Here is a 12,924-nt window from a genome sequence, read left to right as displayed (position 1 = left end):
GGGGAGAGAGAGAGAGAAATTAGTGGTGATTACGAAGAGACCAGCATCGATGAGGTGAAATCTTCTGGAAAGTGTTTTCTGAGAGCACAAAGAAGCTGTGTTCCAGAGATAAACTTTATGCTGGCAACTGGACTTGATAATGTAGAAGAATTACCCAGGTGGTACTGGTTTTGAAGGCATGAAGGGGTCAGGAAGAGTGGCTGAGGCTTGGCACTGTGAGAGGCCAAAGGAGGCCATTGGTGAAGGTGCAGCCTTAGTGGGAGTTGAAGGCCCAGGACTGAAGAGGTCATGCAAAGAAGTTGAGACTTGACACCATGAAGAGAGCCTATGAGAGGCTATTGGTGAAGCCTAGTTGCAGTGTTTTGGAGATGCCAGTACCACGAGATGACCACCAAGAACAGCAGTAGCAGTGGAGTGGAGACAGGCAGAGCCCAAAGTGCTACAGAGGGCAGAGGTGGAAAAGTGACTCAACCCTTTTGGAGAAACCCAGAAAATCATGTGTGGATCCCAGACATTGGAACAAGAAGCTGTGAAGTTGAAGTTGCTTTGGAGACCCCAAGATGTTAGAGATGCCAGAGTCACGGGATGCCTGCCAAGGAAAGCTGCTAACAGGGAGTGGAAACAGCTCAAGAGAAGGAATTGTGCTGCAGTCAACAAAGATGAAAGGAGTTGAACATCTGCCATAGAGAAGCAGAGTTTAGAGTTTGCACATCTGGTGTGGGGGTCTTGCTTCTTGGTCCAGTATTTCCTCACTATGACATTTTAGAATGGTAACAGATATCCTGTGATGTTGGAAGTATGTGACCTGATTTTTGATTTACAGGAGATTACAGTTAAGAGATTGCATGACTCTCAGAAGAGACTTTGAACTTTTAAACGTTGTTGAGACCGCGATAGACTATGAGGACTTTCGAAACTGAACTAACTGTATTTTGCATTATGCTATGGCTAGGTATGGCCGCCACAGACTCATGTATGTGAACAAGCCTATGGGGGCCAGGGAGTGGAATGTGGTGGTTTGAATATGCTTGGCCCAGGGAGTGGCGGTATTAGGAGGTGTGGCCTTACTGGAGGAGGTGTAGCCTTGTTAGAGGAAGTGTGTCACTGTGGATGGAGGAGGGATGGAGGAGGGGCTTTGAGGTCTCATATATATACTCAGGTCTGGCCAGTGTGATCCAGGGCTGCCTCCTGGCTGCCTACAGAGGAGAGGTTCCTCCGATCCCAGCAGATTTCTTTCTTTATCTTCTTTCTTTCTTTCTTTCTTTCTTTCTTTCTTTCTTTCTTTCTTTCTTTCTTTCTTTCTTTCTAATACAGCAAATCTTTTTTTAAAAATTTATTTATTATATGTAAGTACACTGTAGCTGTCTTCAGACACACCAGAAGAGGGCGTCAGATCTCGTTACGGATGGTTGTGAGCCACCATGTGGTTGCTGGGATTTGAACTCCGGACCTTTGGAAGAGCAGTCGGGTACTCTTACCCACTGAGCCATCTCACCAGCCCCCCAGCAGATTTCTAAGTGATGTCTCCTCTCTAGGGTTCCCCATTCCACCAGTGTCCCTAGGGCTGTTAATTGCAGTGCTGGGACTTGAACTCAGGGCTTTCCATATGGTATTTTCTCTTTCTCTCTTCCATTGAGCTAAATCCCCAGCCCAAGAGTGTTCTTCTCTTCCCCTTCTCCCATCTTCTGTCTGTGTGTTTTTGCATATTTTGCATGCTTGTAGGCATATGTGTGCGTGCTTAAGCCGGTGGAGGCCCAGGGTTGATGTGGAGACTCAGCCTTGGCTTCCCTTTTATCTTAATTCACAGAGGTGGGGCCTCTCAGTCAAACCCAAGGCTCACTGAAACAGTCTCACTGGCCAGCTTGCTCCGGGAACTTGCTGTCTCTGCTTTCCAAGGCTGGAATTACAGACATCCCAGCCACCACCCACCCCCTTTTCTTTCGAGACAGGCCCATCTATGTAATTTAGCCTAGCCTTAACGTTGAGTTTCTCTGCCTTAGCCTCTTGCATGCTTGGACTGCAGGGCTGTGCTAGCAAATCTCACCCAAGGATATGCCTAAGTCACAGCTCTCCTCCTCTCGATCCCTGACAGCCCAGGCGTGGCTCTCAGTGGCGTTACAATTTGTTCAATTCCCTCAGTCCTTTCTCTTTTAAGATTCTTCTCCAATCCTCCCCCCGCCACCCAGTTCGGTCTTCATTTATGTTCTTTCCAGTCTGGAGAATGGGTCAGGTCTCGGTGGGATCGCACCTGGTTCACGCCATGGTTTGGATGGGAACAGCTCTTCTTCTCTTGCTAGATGTGTTCCTTTGCTCCAGCTAGTGGGGCCCCGCCCACAACTCACAGGCCTGTTAAGCTCCCAGGATTATAGTTGAATATACAGAGTCTGCTGCTCTTTGAGCTTCCAGTTTTGAAAACTGGGATCACGTGCTCTGTGAGATAATAGGGAAAAAACCCACAACCACACAACACCCAGCACTGACCGGCTAAGATCAGCCACAGTTCATTACCCACGGGTACTCACAGAACAACTCAAGAGAGGAGGTCACCACACGCCATCAGGGCCACGTGGGCCTTTTTTTAATTTAAAGCAGGGTTTGCAGTGTCTAGAGGGTGAAGAGCAGTTCCAGTCTCTCTGTTGCCGTGATAAAATGCTCTTGACCTAGCGCAACTTGGGGAGGTTGTGATCCATCAGAAAACGACGTCCTGAGCAGAGACCAGGGAGGAACACTGATTCTGGCTCCCACATTCACAGGCTCAGGCTTAGTTAGCTTTCTTGTACAGCCCAGGACCACCTGCCTAGGGATTGTATTGCCCACAGTGGGCTGTGCCCTCCCCCATCTACGAGTGACCCGGACAGTCCCCCACAGGCAAGCCCACAAGCCAGTCTGATCTAGTCCATTCCTGGATTGAGGCTTTCCTCTCAGATGACTTTTTGCTGTGTCCCCTTGACAACTGATGATGCTAACTACAACAAGAGACCCAATTCTGAGGGAGAATGAGATTTGGTCAATTCCATCAGTGAGCAGGGATGCACTGGGGGGTTCTGTTGACTGCTTTTCATTTCTCCACGTGATGCACGTGTCCATCCCTGGCCTGAAACTCAGTGTCCAGCCCGGGATGGGGACATCTCTAAAATCAAAGCACACCAGAGCCGTCCCTCCTTTTTTCTGGATGCTTGCCCTTTTGTGGCTTTCTGAGAGGAGCACGGTAAGAAGTGGAAAAAGTTTTAGGAAAGACTGAAATAAAAACTAAAACTTTATCTACATTCACTCACATTTTCTTTCTTTCTTTCTTTCTTTCTTTCTTTCTTTCTTTCTTTCTTTCTTCCTTCCTTCCTTCCTTCCTTCCTTCCTTCCTTCCTTCCTTCCTTTCTTCCTGAGACAGGGTTTCTCTGTGTAGCCCTGGCTGTCCTGGAACTCACTTTGTAGACCAGGCTGGCCTCGAACTCAGAAATCCGCCTGCCTCTGCCTCCAAGTACTTGAGGTGAGTGTGCTACCAGGCCTGGTTCAGAGTGAGTTTTTACATGTTAAATGAGATCTTACTAGGCTCTAGATTAAACTGAATGCATGGCTACCACTCTATTTTAGCATACTCTTTATCAGGCTTGTGACAAGGACCCCCGGTAGGACACATGCTGTTATCACTACCTGGAATGCTCTACTGCCCCATTTGGAATTCTAGTTAACTAGGAGTTTCTCTGCATGTTTTAGCTAAATCGTTCCTTCCTCGGGTAGGGCAGAATGTCAAATTCTCCCATTAAGGGACCTTGGAGCATCACCTGCCTTGATCATGATATGCACCACAGGTTACAAGTTTTCATCGCTCAAATCATCTGGTCATTGTCTGTGCTCTTTATTCCCTGGGAGGAATAACATCACCTGTCACTGGGAAAGTGAATGAATTCATTAAGATTTGGGACTCTTCTGAAACGAAGGAATCAAAGAGAAGACTTAAATAAATGAATTGAAATCAAGTTTTATTATGAAACAGTTTTAAAAAAAACACCCTTACACGAAATTAGGAAGAGTTTAGAAGATGGTTCCCTTTAAAGAGAGAAGTGAAATCCACCCTCAGTTGTCCAGGAAGTCAGTCGGGCTGCGTCAGGAAGCTGCTCTCAGTTCTGACCAAGGAAGGCATGGCTACTGGGCAACTGACAGAACAGAATGCATCTAACAACAAGAACTTTACCGGGCGTGGTGGCGCACGCCTTTAATCCCAGCACTCGGGAGGCAGAGGCAGGCGGATTTCTGAGTTCGAGGCCAGCCTGGTCTACAGAGTGAGTTCCAGGACAGCCAGAGCTATACAGAGAAACCCTGTCTCGAAAAAAAAAAAAAAAAAAAGAACTTTACCCTGCGAAATGAACTGCTCACGGCCTCAGACCACGGCATTGCCCACGCAGTAGACCAAAAATAAAGATGCAAATATCATTGCTGCTGAAGAAAGCATCATTTTTATCCACAGAGTGACATGTCACCCTCAGGAGAGCACCAGTGGCCAAAGGCACAAGGAAACGCTAGAAGAGTCCAGTGGTCAGTCACTGTCTGAAGCCTTAGCAAGGCAACATAAGTACACTCGGAAGCAAGCATCAAAGATAAAGGTGTAGAGACTGGGAGGCTACAGGGAGGGAAGCCTGTAGCTCTTCCATAGAATGCTTGGAGTAAAAAGCTCAACTCTGAAGTCAAATACAGTCTACTTTTAAAAAATATCTCTGAGCCTGGTGGTGGTGCTACACCCTTTAGTCCCAGCACTCGGGAGGCAGAGGCAGGTGGGATCTCTGAGTTCATGGCCAGCCTGGTCTACACATGAATTCCAGGACAGCCAGGGCTTTCCAGTCTTGAAAAAGAACAACAAAAACAAAAACAAACAAAAATACAGTGAAAATGGACTTAAATTCATTTACTGGGAGACTAGGAGTGGACACATGCCATGCTTGCATGTGGAAGTCGGAGGACAGTTTGTGGGAGTCTCCACTGTGTGGGTCCCGAGGATGGAACCGAGGTCATCCGTCTGAGGTCATCTGTTAGGCTTGTGAGCATGGGCCTCCTTCACCAAGGCGCCTCAGCCCTACCCTCTCCATTGAGAGCATGGCTTCTTGATCTTAGACGCCTCAAAATCGCAAGTTTTAGAGTCAGCCATGGCATCTCATAATACTCAAAGTCTCTGTTCTGTGAGAAACAAGTATCTAGGTCTAGAAGAAAAAGACAACTATCAAAATGAAATCCCGAGGCAGGACCCCAAACCTGTGAAGGTTCCCTCGTCCATGTTTAGTGGTTGTAGAAAACGGTGAAGGGCACTGGCTTTCCTTAAAAATTACATCTATTTTATTTATTATTAGTGTGCATGTATGATGTGTGTGTGTGTGTGTGTGTGTATGAGTGTATGTGTGTGGCTCATGTGAAAGTCAGAGAACATGGCTCTCTAGTTTCACCATGGGTTTCAAGGTCATCAGATTGCAAGGCAAGCTCTTTTCCCACCCCCACCCCCCGCCCCCGCCAAGCCATGGTGACAGGCCACATCCAGACTTTATGTGGCTGCTGTGACATAGGTCCTCATGCTTGAGGAGAAAATGCTCCAATCCATGGAACCATCTCCCTAGCCTCTCTTCCCCTCCCTTTTCTAATTATCATGATTATGATTTTAAGACATGGTTTTGAAGATGGAGAGATGGCTCAGTAGTTAAGAGCCCTTGTTGCTATTGTGGAGGACTCAAGTTCACTTCCCAACATCAACATGGTGGCTCCCAACCACCTGCAGTTCCAGTTCCAGGGGGTCCGACACTCTCTTCTTACCCCCACCGGGACCAGGCACGCACATGGGTGCAGGCTAAACACTCAAACATAAAATAAATCTTACAAAAATAAAAAATAAAGACATGGTATGTCATGGATGTAGCTCAGGCTGGCCTAGAGTGCCTAACCTTCCTGAGTCGGCCTTCTGAGCATGGGTTGACTCCCCTCCTCGCAGCTTGGGCTACTTTCTAAAGGAGCGTTCAGATTGCCTCGGACTCATTGGCTGTACAGTCCGGGACGTGAAAGGCACAGAGGCAGCTTTTACCAACCGGTGTCACACAATACTAGTGACTTGGAACCACAGGAGAGCAATGCAGGTCAGACTGTAACTTGTATGCAGTTAGATTTGATGGCTTCTAGTCTGGTTAATGTGACCCCTTACAGCTGCCCAATAGAAATAGTTGTTTTATTTTGTAGCAACTCCGGGCCTCAGCATCTCTTGTCCCAGTTGCCTATTGCTGTGTGACAACCCACCTCCCCCAAATGACTTAAGGCAGCAGAGTGGTCCTTGGGGCTGACTGGGCAGTCGTCTCCTGCAGTTTAAGTCACGGATCTGAAATCACCTGAAAGTGGCAGCTTCTCTCCCTGTGTGGTAACTGCACTTAGAGGTGACGAGCTGGCTCGGATTGGGTACTTCGCCTTATTAGAGCTGCTTGGACTTCTTCACAGCGGAGAAGCTCTTATTGTCAGACTCTTAACTTGGGCTGGCTTCCTCTCAGCAAGAGTTCTAAGCATAGGAATCAGAAGTTGCTAGCCTCTTAAAACAAGGGCCCCAAATAAGAGATGTAACGTCACATCTGCTACCGGATGAGAGGAGAGAAAAAACCACCTTTGGGTCTTATGGGTTGGGTTGCGGAGGATGTCAAAGAACTTGCGGCCATATTTAATTTCTCAGAGTACTCTCAAATCTCTAAAGGTTTGGTTTTCGGGGTTGCACCTTTGCATCCATGGAGCCGTGTAAACGTGGACGGGAGAGAACACCTTCACCATCTCCACAGTGCTAGTTCAGAGAAAGTAGGTCGGGGAGGTTGGGATATGAGGAGCCTATGTACACATTTTAAGCTGAGGGTGGCGCCGCAGACCAGGGTCAGGCTGCAGGCTCAGATCTGCATCCGGTTCTCATGCACGTGGAGAAGGGTTTGCGAGCTCGCCCTTGGTCTAATCAGCTCTTCTTCAACACAGCTTACGAGGGAGCAAACCTTAAGTTCCCGTGGGCTGAAAACGTGTCTCTAGGTCTTTCCAAGGGAAGCTGTATTGTGAGCCACCATGATGTGGCAGCTGTACCATCAGTAGGGATACTTGAAGCCACTATACTGCCCCTCGGTCTTGGGGAACTCTTTCCGGATCCTCCAGCGGCAGCAGCTGGGCAGAATGGCAAAGTCGGCTATGTCCTGGGAGCTGAAGCGCCAGGTGGTGTAGCACCTGTAAGCACAGTGTCGCAGCCTACTGTTGGTGGCCTCTTCCCCCAGCACCAGCAAGGGATCCTGGTAAAGCAGGAGGAGCTGCAGGGCGTCTCGGGACAGCACGAGCTTATGGAAGAGCTTGGAGGTGGTGATGCACCGCCCCGGCTTCCTCCGGCAGCACAGCTCCTCCAGGGCCCTGCGTTGCTCCGGTAGGCGAGACGGGAGGCAATTTCCACACTGGCACCAACTCGGGCTGTCCCCGGACCTAGGGGCCACCTCTTCATGGAGCAGCTGGATTTCTTCAGATTGTCCAGGAATTGGGGGTGAGTCGTGGAGAGATAGGGACAGCTTAGACAGGTCTGAGAAGTCCATCTGGGGTCTCTGAAAAAGTCAAGTTTCCAGATGCATCAGCAATGACAACCCCTCAAGTGATAAGTTCGGTAGCTCTATCAACCGACATAATCGCATTCAGTATTACGGTATCTGGCGCAGCTACCACTTATCAAATGTCTGTATCAGGGCTGGGCTGCTGTTAAGCCTGCTAAGAACCTCTTGTAGTATAGATGCTTATCTTTGGAAAATGAAAGTTCAGAAAAGGCAGCTGTCAAATGGAACAGGGCCTCTTGTCCTGGCTGCCTTCTGAGGGTGGGGCTCTTCCTGGGAGATTCTCTCACATCAAGATAGTGGACTGCAGCTGGGCAGTGGTGGCACAGGCCTTTAACCCCAGCACTCAGGAGGCAGAGGCAGGCGGATTTCTGAGTTCGAGGCCAGCCTGATCTACAGAGTGAGTTCCAGGACAGCCAGGGCTACACAGAGAAACCCTGTCTCGAAAAACCAAAAAAAAAAAACAAAAAAAAAAAAAAAAGATAGTGGACTGCCTTCTTCATGGAATTGGCCCCCTTCTGAAAAGATCTAACTAGTTAGTATGTCTGCTGGTTGACTGTTGTCTTCCATGGGAAAGCAGGAACTCTGTTTATCTGCTGCATTTCCTTGGTGCCCGGGGCAGAGCACAGTAGATAGCAAACATTCATTGATTCATTCCTACACTCTCCATGCCTGCCAGACTCTCTCTACTGGCATAGCCATCTGTCATCTCCCAAAGAAGTTGCCAGAATAGCCATGCCTGGTCTTTGTGACATATGCCTTTATTCCCTGGATGAAGACTCGAGTCAAATACATTCAAACTGTCTAGTTTGTGTATGGGAACAGTTATAGCGGCACTGTTCATAATAGCCAAAAGGCCGAAACAACGCCAGCATCCACCAGCCAGTGGGTGGGTAAGCAGACCCTGATCTATCCAGGCAGCCTGTCTATCCAAGAATACTACTATCAAGCCACAAAACAGACTGAAACAGGCACCCAAAGCAATGTAGATGAGCCTGGAAAAAGCAGTGCTAAGTGACAGAAGTGCTACAAAGGGTCACATGGTATAGGACCCATCTTATGCAGAATTTTGAGAGGAAGCTGGCCAGTAGGAAGTAGGCGAGTGGTTAACAGGAGCAACTGGGAATGGGAAGTGGCTGCTTGATGGGTAAAGGATTTCTTTCTGAGAAGATACAGGAGTTGGTAGCCTTGACTGAATAGCATTGTGACATATGGGACATCACTGAATTATGCACCATAAAATGGTGAATGGTTACAGATTCAAACTTTTTTTTTTTGAGACAGTTTCTTGTAGCCCAGGTTGATCCCAAAAACTATGTAAGGCTGGTCTTGATCTCCTGGTATTCCCACCTGTACCTCACAAACGCTTGGACTACAGAGATCTATCAGGACCCTCAGCTAAGTAGTTCTCTTTCTACCCATATTCCACAAGGATATTACAAGAAAGGAAGGTTTTGATCAAGTTCTCCCCAAGATGAGGTATAAAAATCCTAAGTCATGTCATCAAATCCATTAGTAACGACAAAGAGTGGCACATCACATTAAAATGGAAAGGTATAGGATCATGCAAGCATAAGGACCTGTGTTAGGTCCCAAGTCAAGCCTGGTCCACCTCAGGTCCCAGTGCCAAGGACACAGACAGGAGGATCCCGGTCTGGCCAGCCAGCCTAGTGGAATTAGCAAGCCTCAGGTTCAATGAGAGTCTCTGTCTTGAAACAATAATGTGGAGGGCAATTGAGGAAAACTAGGGGTGTCAGCTTCTGGTGTGCACCACACTTGTACAGACGTTCACACATACCTCCACACATACCTTAGCCTTTGTAAGTCAATAAGTCCCAGCAGCCTGGAAAGCCAAGGCTCATCAATTTGGACCATCCCTAGCCATTCGCCAAGACTTTGTTCCCAAATAACACGCAGAGGGGTGTGATGCAGTAGTGCCACATTTACCTATGATATGCAAGGCCCTAGGCTCAAGCCCCAGTATTGCCCAACTTAGATCAGTCCTTGAAATTCATGACATCACAGGGAAAAAAAGGAAACCTCACTGATTATTTCAAAAGAAGTAGAAAAAAATAATTTAAAATTCCAAATCCATTCGGAATAAGAATTTCTGACAAACTAAACATGAAAGGGAATTTTCTGGAATCTGATACCACATTCTTAAAAGCTCACCAAGGGCTGGCTAGATGGCTTGGCGGTTAAGAGCATGGACTACTCTTCTGAAGGTCCTGAGTTCAAATCCCAGCAACCACATGGTGGCTCACAACCATTTGTAATGAGATCTGATGCCCTCTTCTGGTGTGTCTGAAGACAGCTACAGTGTACTTACATATAACAATAAATAAATCTTAAAAAAAAAAAAAAAGCTCACCAAAACCCTGTGTCAGAGAGAGAACTAGACAGGCTGTCTGCTGAGACAGGAAATGAATCAAAATCCTGTGATTCCACACTATTGAGGCAGCCTGCTGGGGGCCTAGCCAGTGCTGGGACTGGGGGAGTGGGGGGAAATGATTCCCCCCTGAAGCCTCCAGGGGGAACCAATGCCCTGCAAAGACCTTAGCTTCAGCCGTTTACCCTCCGGACTGGCAGAGTAAGCTCTGACGGTTTATGATATTTTCATTTGTGGTCATTGGTTATGGCCACAGGAAATCAATATGGCTGGCAAAGGTGCCCAAGGACCGGAACTGTGAGGGAGCACAGATGAACGCAGCCGCTTTGTGGCTGTTTGCTCATAGCCTCCGACACTGAATATATGCCAGCCGAGACTCTCTGGTGATCACCCGACAGAATGCTGGATGTCTGCCATCATGAAGTGATTGGCATTTGTCGCCACCCCCACCCCCCGACCACCAATATTCAAAACTTCCCAAATGCCCTTCTGTGCTGAAATGGGTAAATAAACTGAATGCTTACAAAGCAGAAATTATACAAAAGTGAGAATGAAATACCCCCATAGGCAGTGTCAGGTAGCTCACTAAAATGATATTGAGTGACAGGTCAGACTTGCCACCTCGTGCATAAGGAGACTTTATATACAGTTCAGTTTTCCTCTGTACCTCGGTCTCATTTGGTTTCCCAAGCTGGTCTGAATTCCTGGGTCCAAGTGACCTCCCTGCCTCAACCTCGAAAGTGCTGAAGTTATAGGTGTAGACAGCTGTACCCAGCTTGCACAGGTCAACTTTTATAAAATTCCAGAATCAACAATCCTTAAACTGGTGTGGTGGCACACACCTCTAATCCCAGCCCTCCGGAGAGCTCTTTGAGTTCTAGGTCAGTCTGGTCTCCATAAAAGTTCCAGTCCAACCAAGGCTGTGCAGTCTTGTCTCAAAAGAGGAGCAACAAACACCTAATCTTTAAATGCAGGATGAGGACATTTTTAAGGGAAGATGGCAATTTAGGAGAGGCATAGAAGGGACTTTTGGAATATTCAGTCTTTCTCTGTCTTTTCTCTGGATAAATACTCTCTCTCCTACGAAATCCCAGCAGTTAGGAGGCAGAGGCAGGCAGATCTTTGAGTTCAAGGCCAGCCTGGTCTACAGAGTGAGTTCCAGGGCGGGCAGGGCTACATAGAGAGACTCTGTCTCAAAACAAAACAAAACAAAACAAAACAAAACAAAACAAAACAAAACAAAACAAAACAAACTAACCAAACTTAACTTCTACCCGCCCCCCCCAAAAAAAACCCTCTAATATGAGCTATACCCTAACCATTTAACTTTAAATCATTTTATATGTGTGTGTGTGTGTGTATGTGTGTGTATGCGTGTGTATGCGTGTGTACCACAGCGAATGTAGGGGGATCAGAGGCTAACTTGCTGGAACTGGTTCTTCCCCTTCTCATGTGGGTCCCAGGAATCCAACTCGGGTCATCAGCCTCGGCAGCAACCCACCTTTACCCTCTGAGCCATCTGACCAGTTCCCAAAGAACTGATTTTTTTCATCTGGATGTTGGATTCTCGGGTATGTTTATTTTGCTAAAATTCATCAACTGTGATTTATATAAATATCTACAAGTGTTTATATTGATGAGAAAAAAAAAAGTCTCCTAAAAAAAGACTCAGTGTTTTCACTTACTGGAACTTCTTGGCCTTTGACAACTTGCAGACTTTTCCCAAGCAGCTGCTGGTCCACCATGCGAATGTGCGGCTCGTCCACAAAGGACACATACTTCAACGTCTAGGAAACAAAGGTTAAAAAGTGTGTCTGCTTCTGTACAGAAGTCTCAAGAACCCCCTCTTCTGACATGCGTGGACACATCTGCTAAGCACGTTTACCACGGGATAAGGCAGGTTAAAGTCCCAAAGGGAAGTCAGACACAGACCCCCCCACACACACACATGCTGACTTGGAGAGTCACCTCGCCCACAGTCCAGCTGGACCCCAGCACGGTGTAATGGCCTGTGCTGAGCTCGACTCAGTTCAGTTTACCCAGATGCAGTTTTGGGAGGGTGATAAATTTTACTCATCCAGGCAGGCTGTGGAGAATGTAGTTAAAAAAGTGAGCTAACCTCTTTTCTTCCTCTTCCACTTCCTCCCTCATCCCCTGCCCCCTCTCCTCTTCTTTCTTTCCTTCTTATTCTCTCCTGATTTTCTTCATCTCTTCTTTATTTTATTTTATTTTATTTTGAGACAGGGTTTCTCTGTGTGGCCCTGGCTGTCCTGGAACTCACTCTGTAGACCAGGCTGGCCTCGAACTCACAGATCTGCCCGCCTCTGTCTCCTGAATACTGGGATAAAAGGCGTGGGCCACCACTGCCTGGCTCTGATTTTCTTTTCTGAGGCTCAGTCTTATTCTCCAGTCTGGACTAGCCTCACAGGTGCCATCCTCCTTCCTCCGGCTACCTACTGCCGGTGTTGTGGGCCAATGCCACCACACCGAGCTTGGCTGAACTTTTCTTTCCATCATGAGCCCAAGGACAATGGACAATAAACAGTGAACTGTGCATCCTGCTGCTGGAAAAGACAGTGATGTGCCAGGTGGGGGAAGAGCAAAGTAAGCCTATTCGTCTTCACGGAGCCAGTGGTTTCTCTGGGGGGTCAAGGAAGTGCGTGGAGTGGACCTGCCCCACAAAGTCCAAGTTAGTAAATCAAACAATACATATGTGCCTACTCCTCTACCTTAGGCTCTTTGACAGAACCCACCAGCAACCATGACTACCAGCACTCCTGTGTGTGCCCAGGACCCACCTATGCATGTAAACATGTGTGTGTGTATGTATGAAATGTACATACAGAGGATGTATGTAAACAGTTATCTTTCTTTTCTTTTCTTTTCTTTTCTTTTCTTTTCTTTTCTTTTCTTTTCTTTTCTTTTCTTTCTTTCTTTCTTTCTTTCTTTTTTTTTTTT

The 12,924-nt window shown here is 47.3% G+C and overlaps 1 protein-coding gene and 1 long non-coding RNA gene across 3 annotated transcripts in view; one reads left to right on the top strand and one right to left on the bottom strand.

The window, feature by feature from the left end:
* LOC110294272 overlaps positions 1 to 12,924 on the top strand; it is a 51,203-nt gene that overhangs the window by 4,964 nt on the left and 33,315 nt on the right. The gene's annotated exons all lie outside the window — the stretch shown is intronic.
* P2rx7 (purinergic receptor P2X 7) overlaps positions 4,827 to 12,924 on the bottom strand; it is a 39,139-nt gene continuing 31,041 nt past the window's right edge. The window contains exons 12-13 of one of the 2 annotated variants that reach the window (XM_021162383.2): positions 11,652 to 11,753; positions 4,827 to 7,574 (exon numbers count right to left, since the gene is read on the bottom strand). In XM_021162383.2, the coding sequence (XP_021018042.1) occupies positions 7,077 to 7,574; positions 11,652 to 11,753 (600 nt within the window). In that variant the 3' untranslated portion in view covers positions 4,827 to 7,076. The remainder of the gene's footprint in view (positions 7,575 to 11,651; positions 11,754 to 12,924) is intronic. The other variant, XM_029477986.1, reaches the window with a different exon arrangement.

The sequence above is a fragment of the Mus caroli genome, chromosome 5 (genome assembly GCF_900094665.2).
Source record: "Mus caroli chromosome 5, CAROLI_EIJ_v1.1, whole genome shotgun sequence".
Classification (NCBI taxonomy): Eukaryota; Metazoa; Chordata; class Mammalia; order Rodentia; family Muridae; genus Mus; species Mus caroli.
This window is presented reverse-complemented; position numbering and strand designations above follow the sequence as displayed.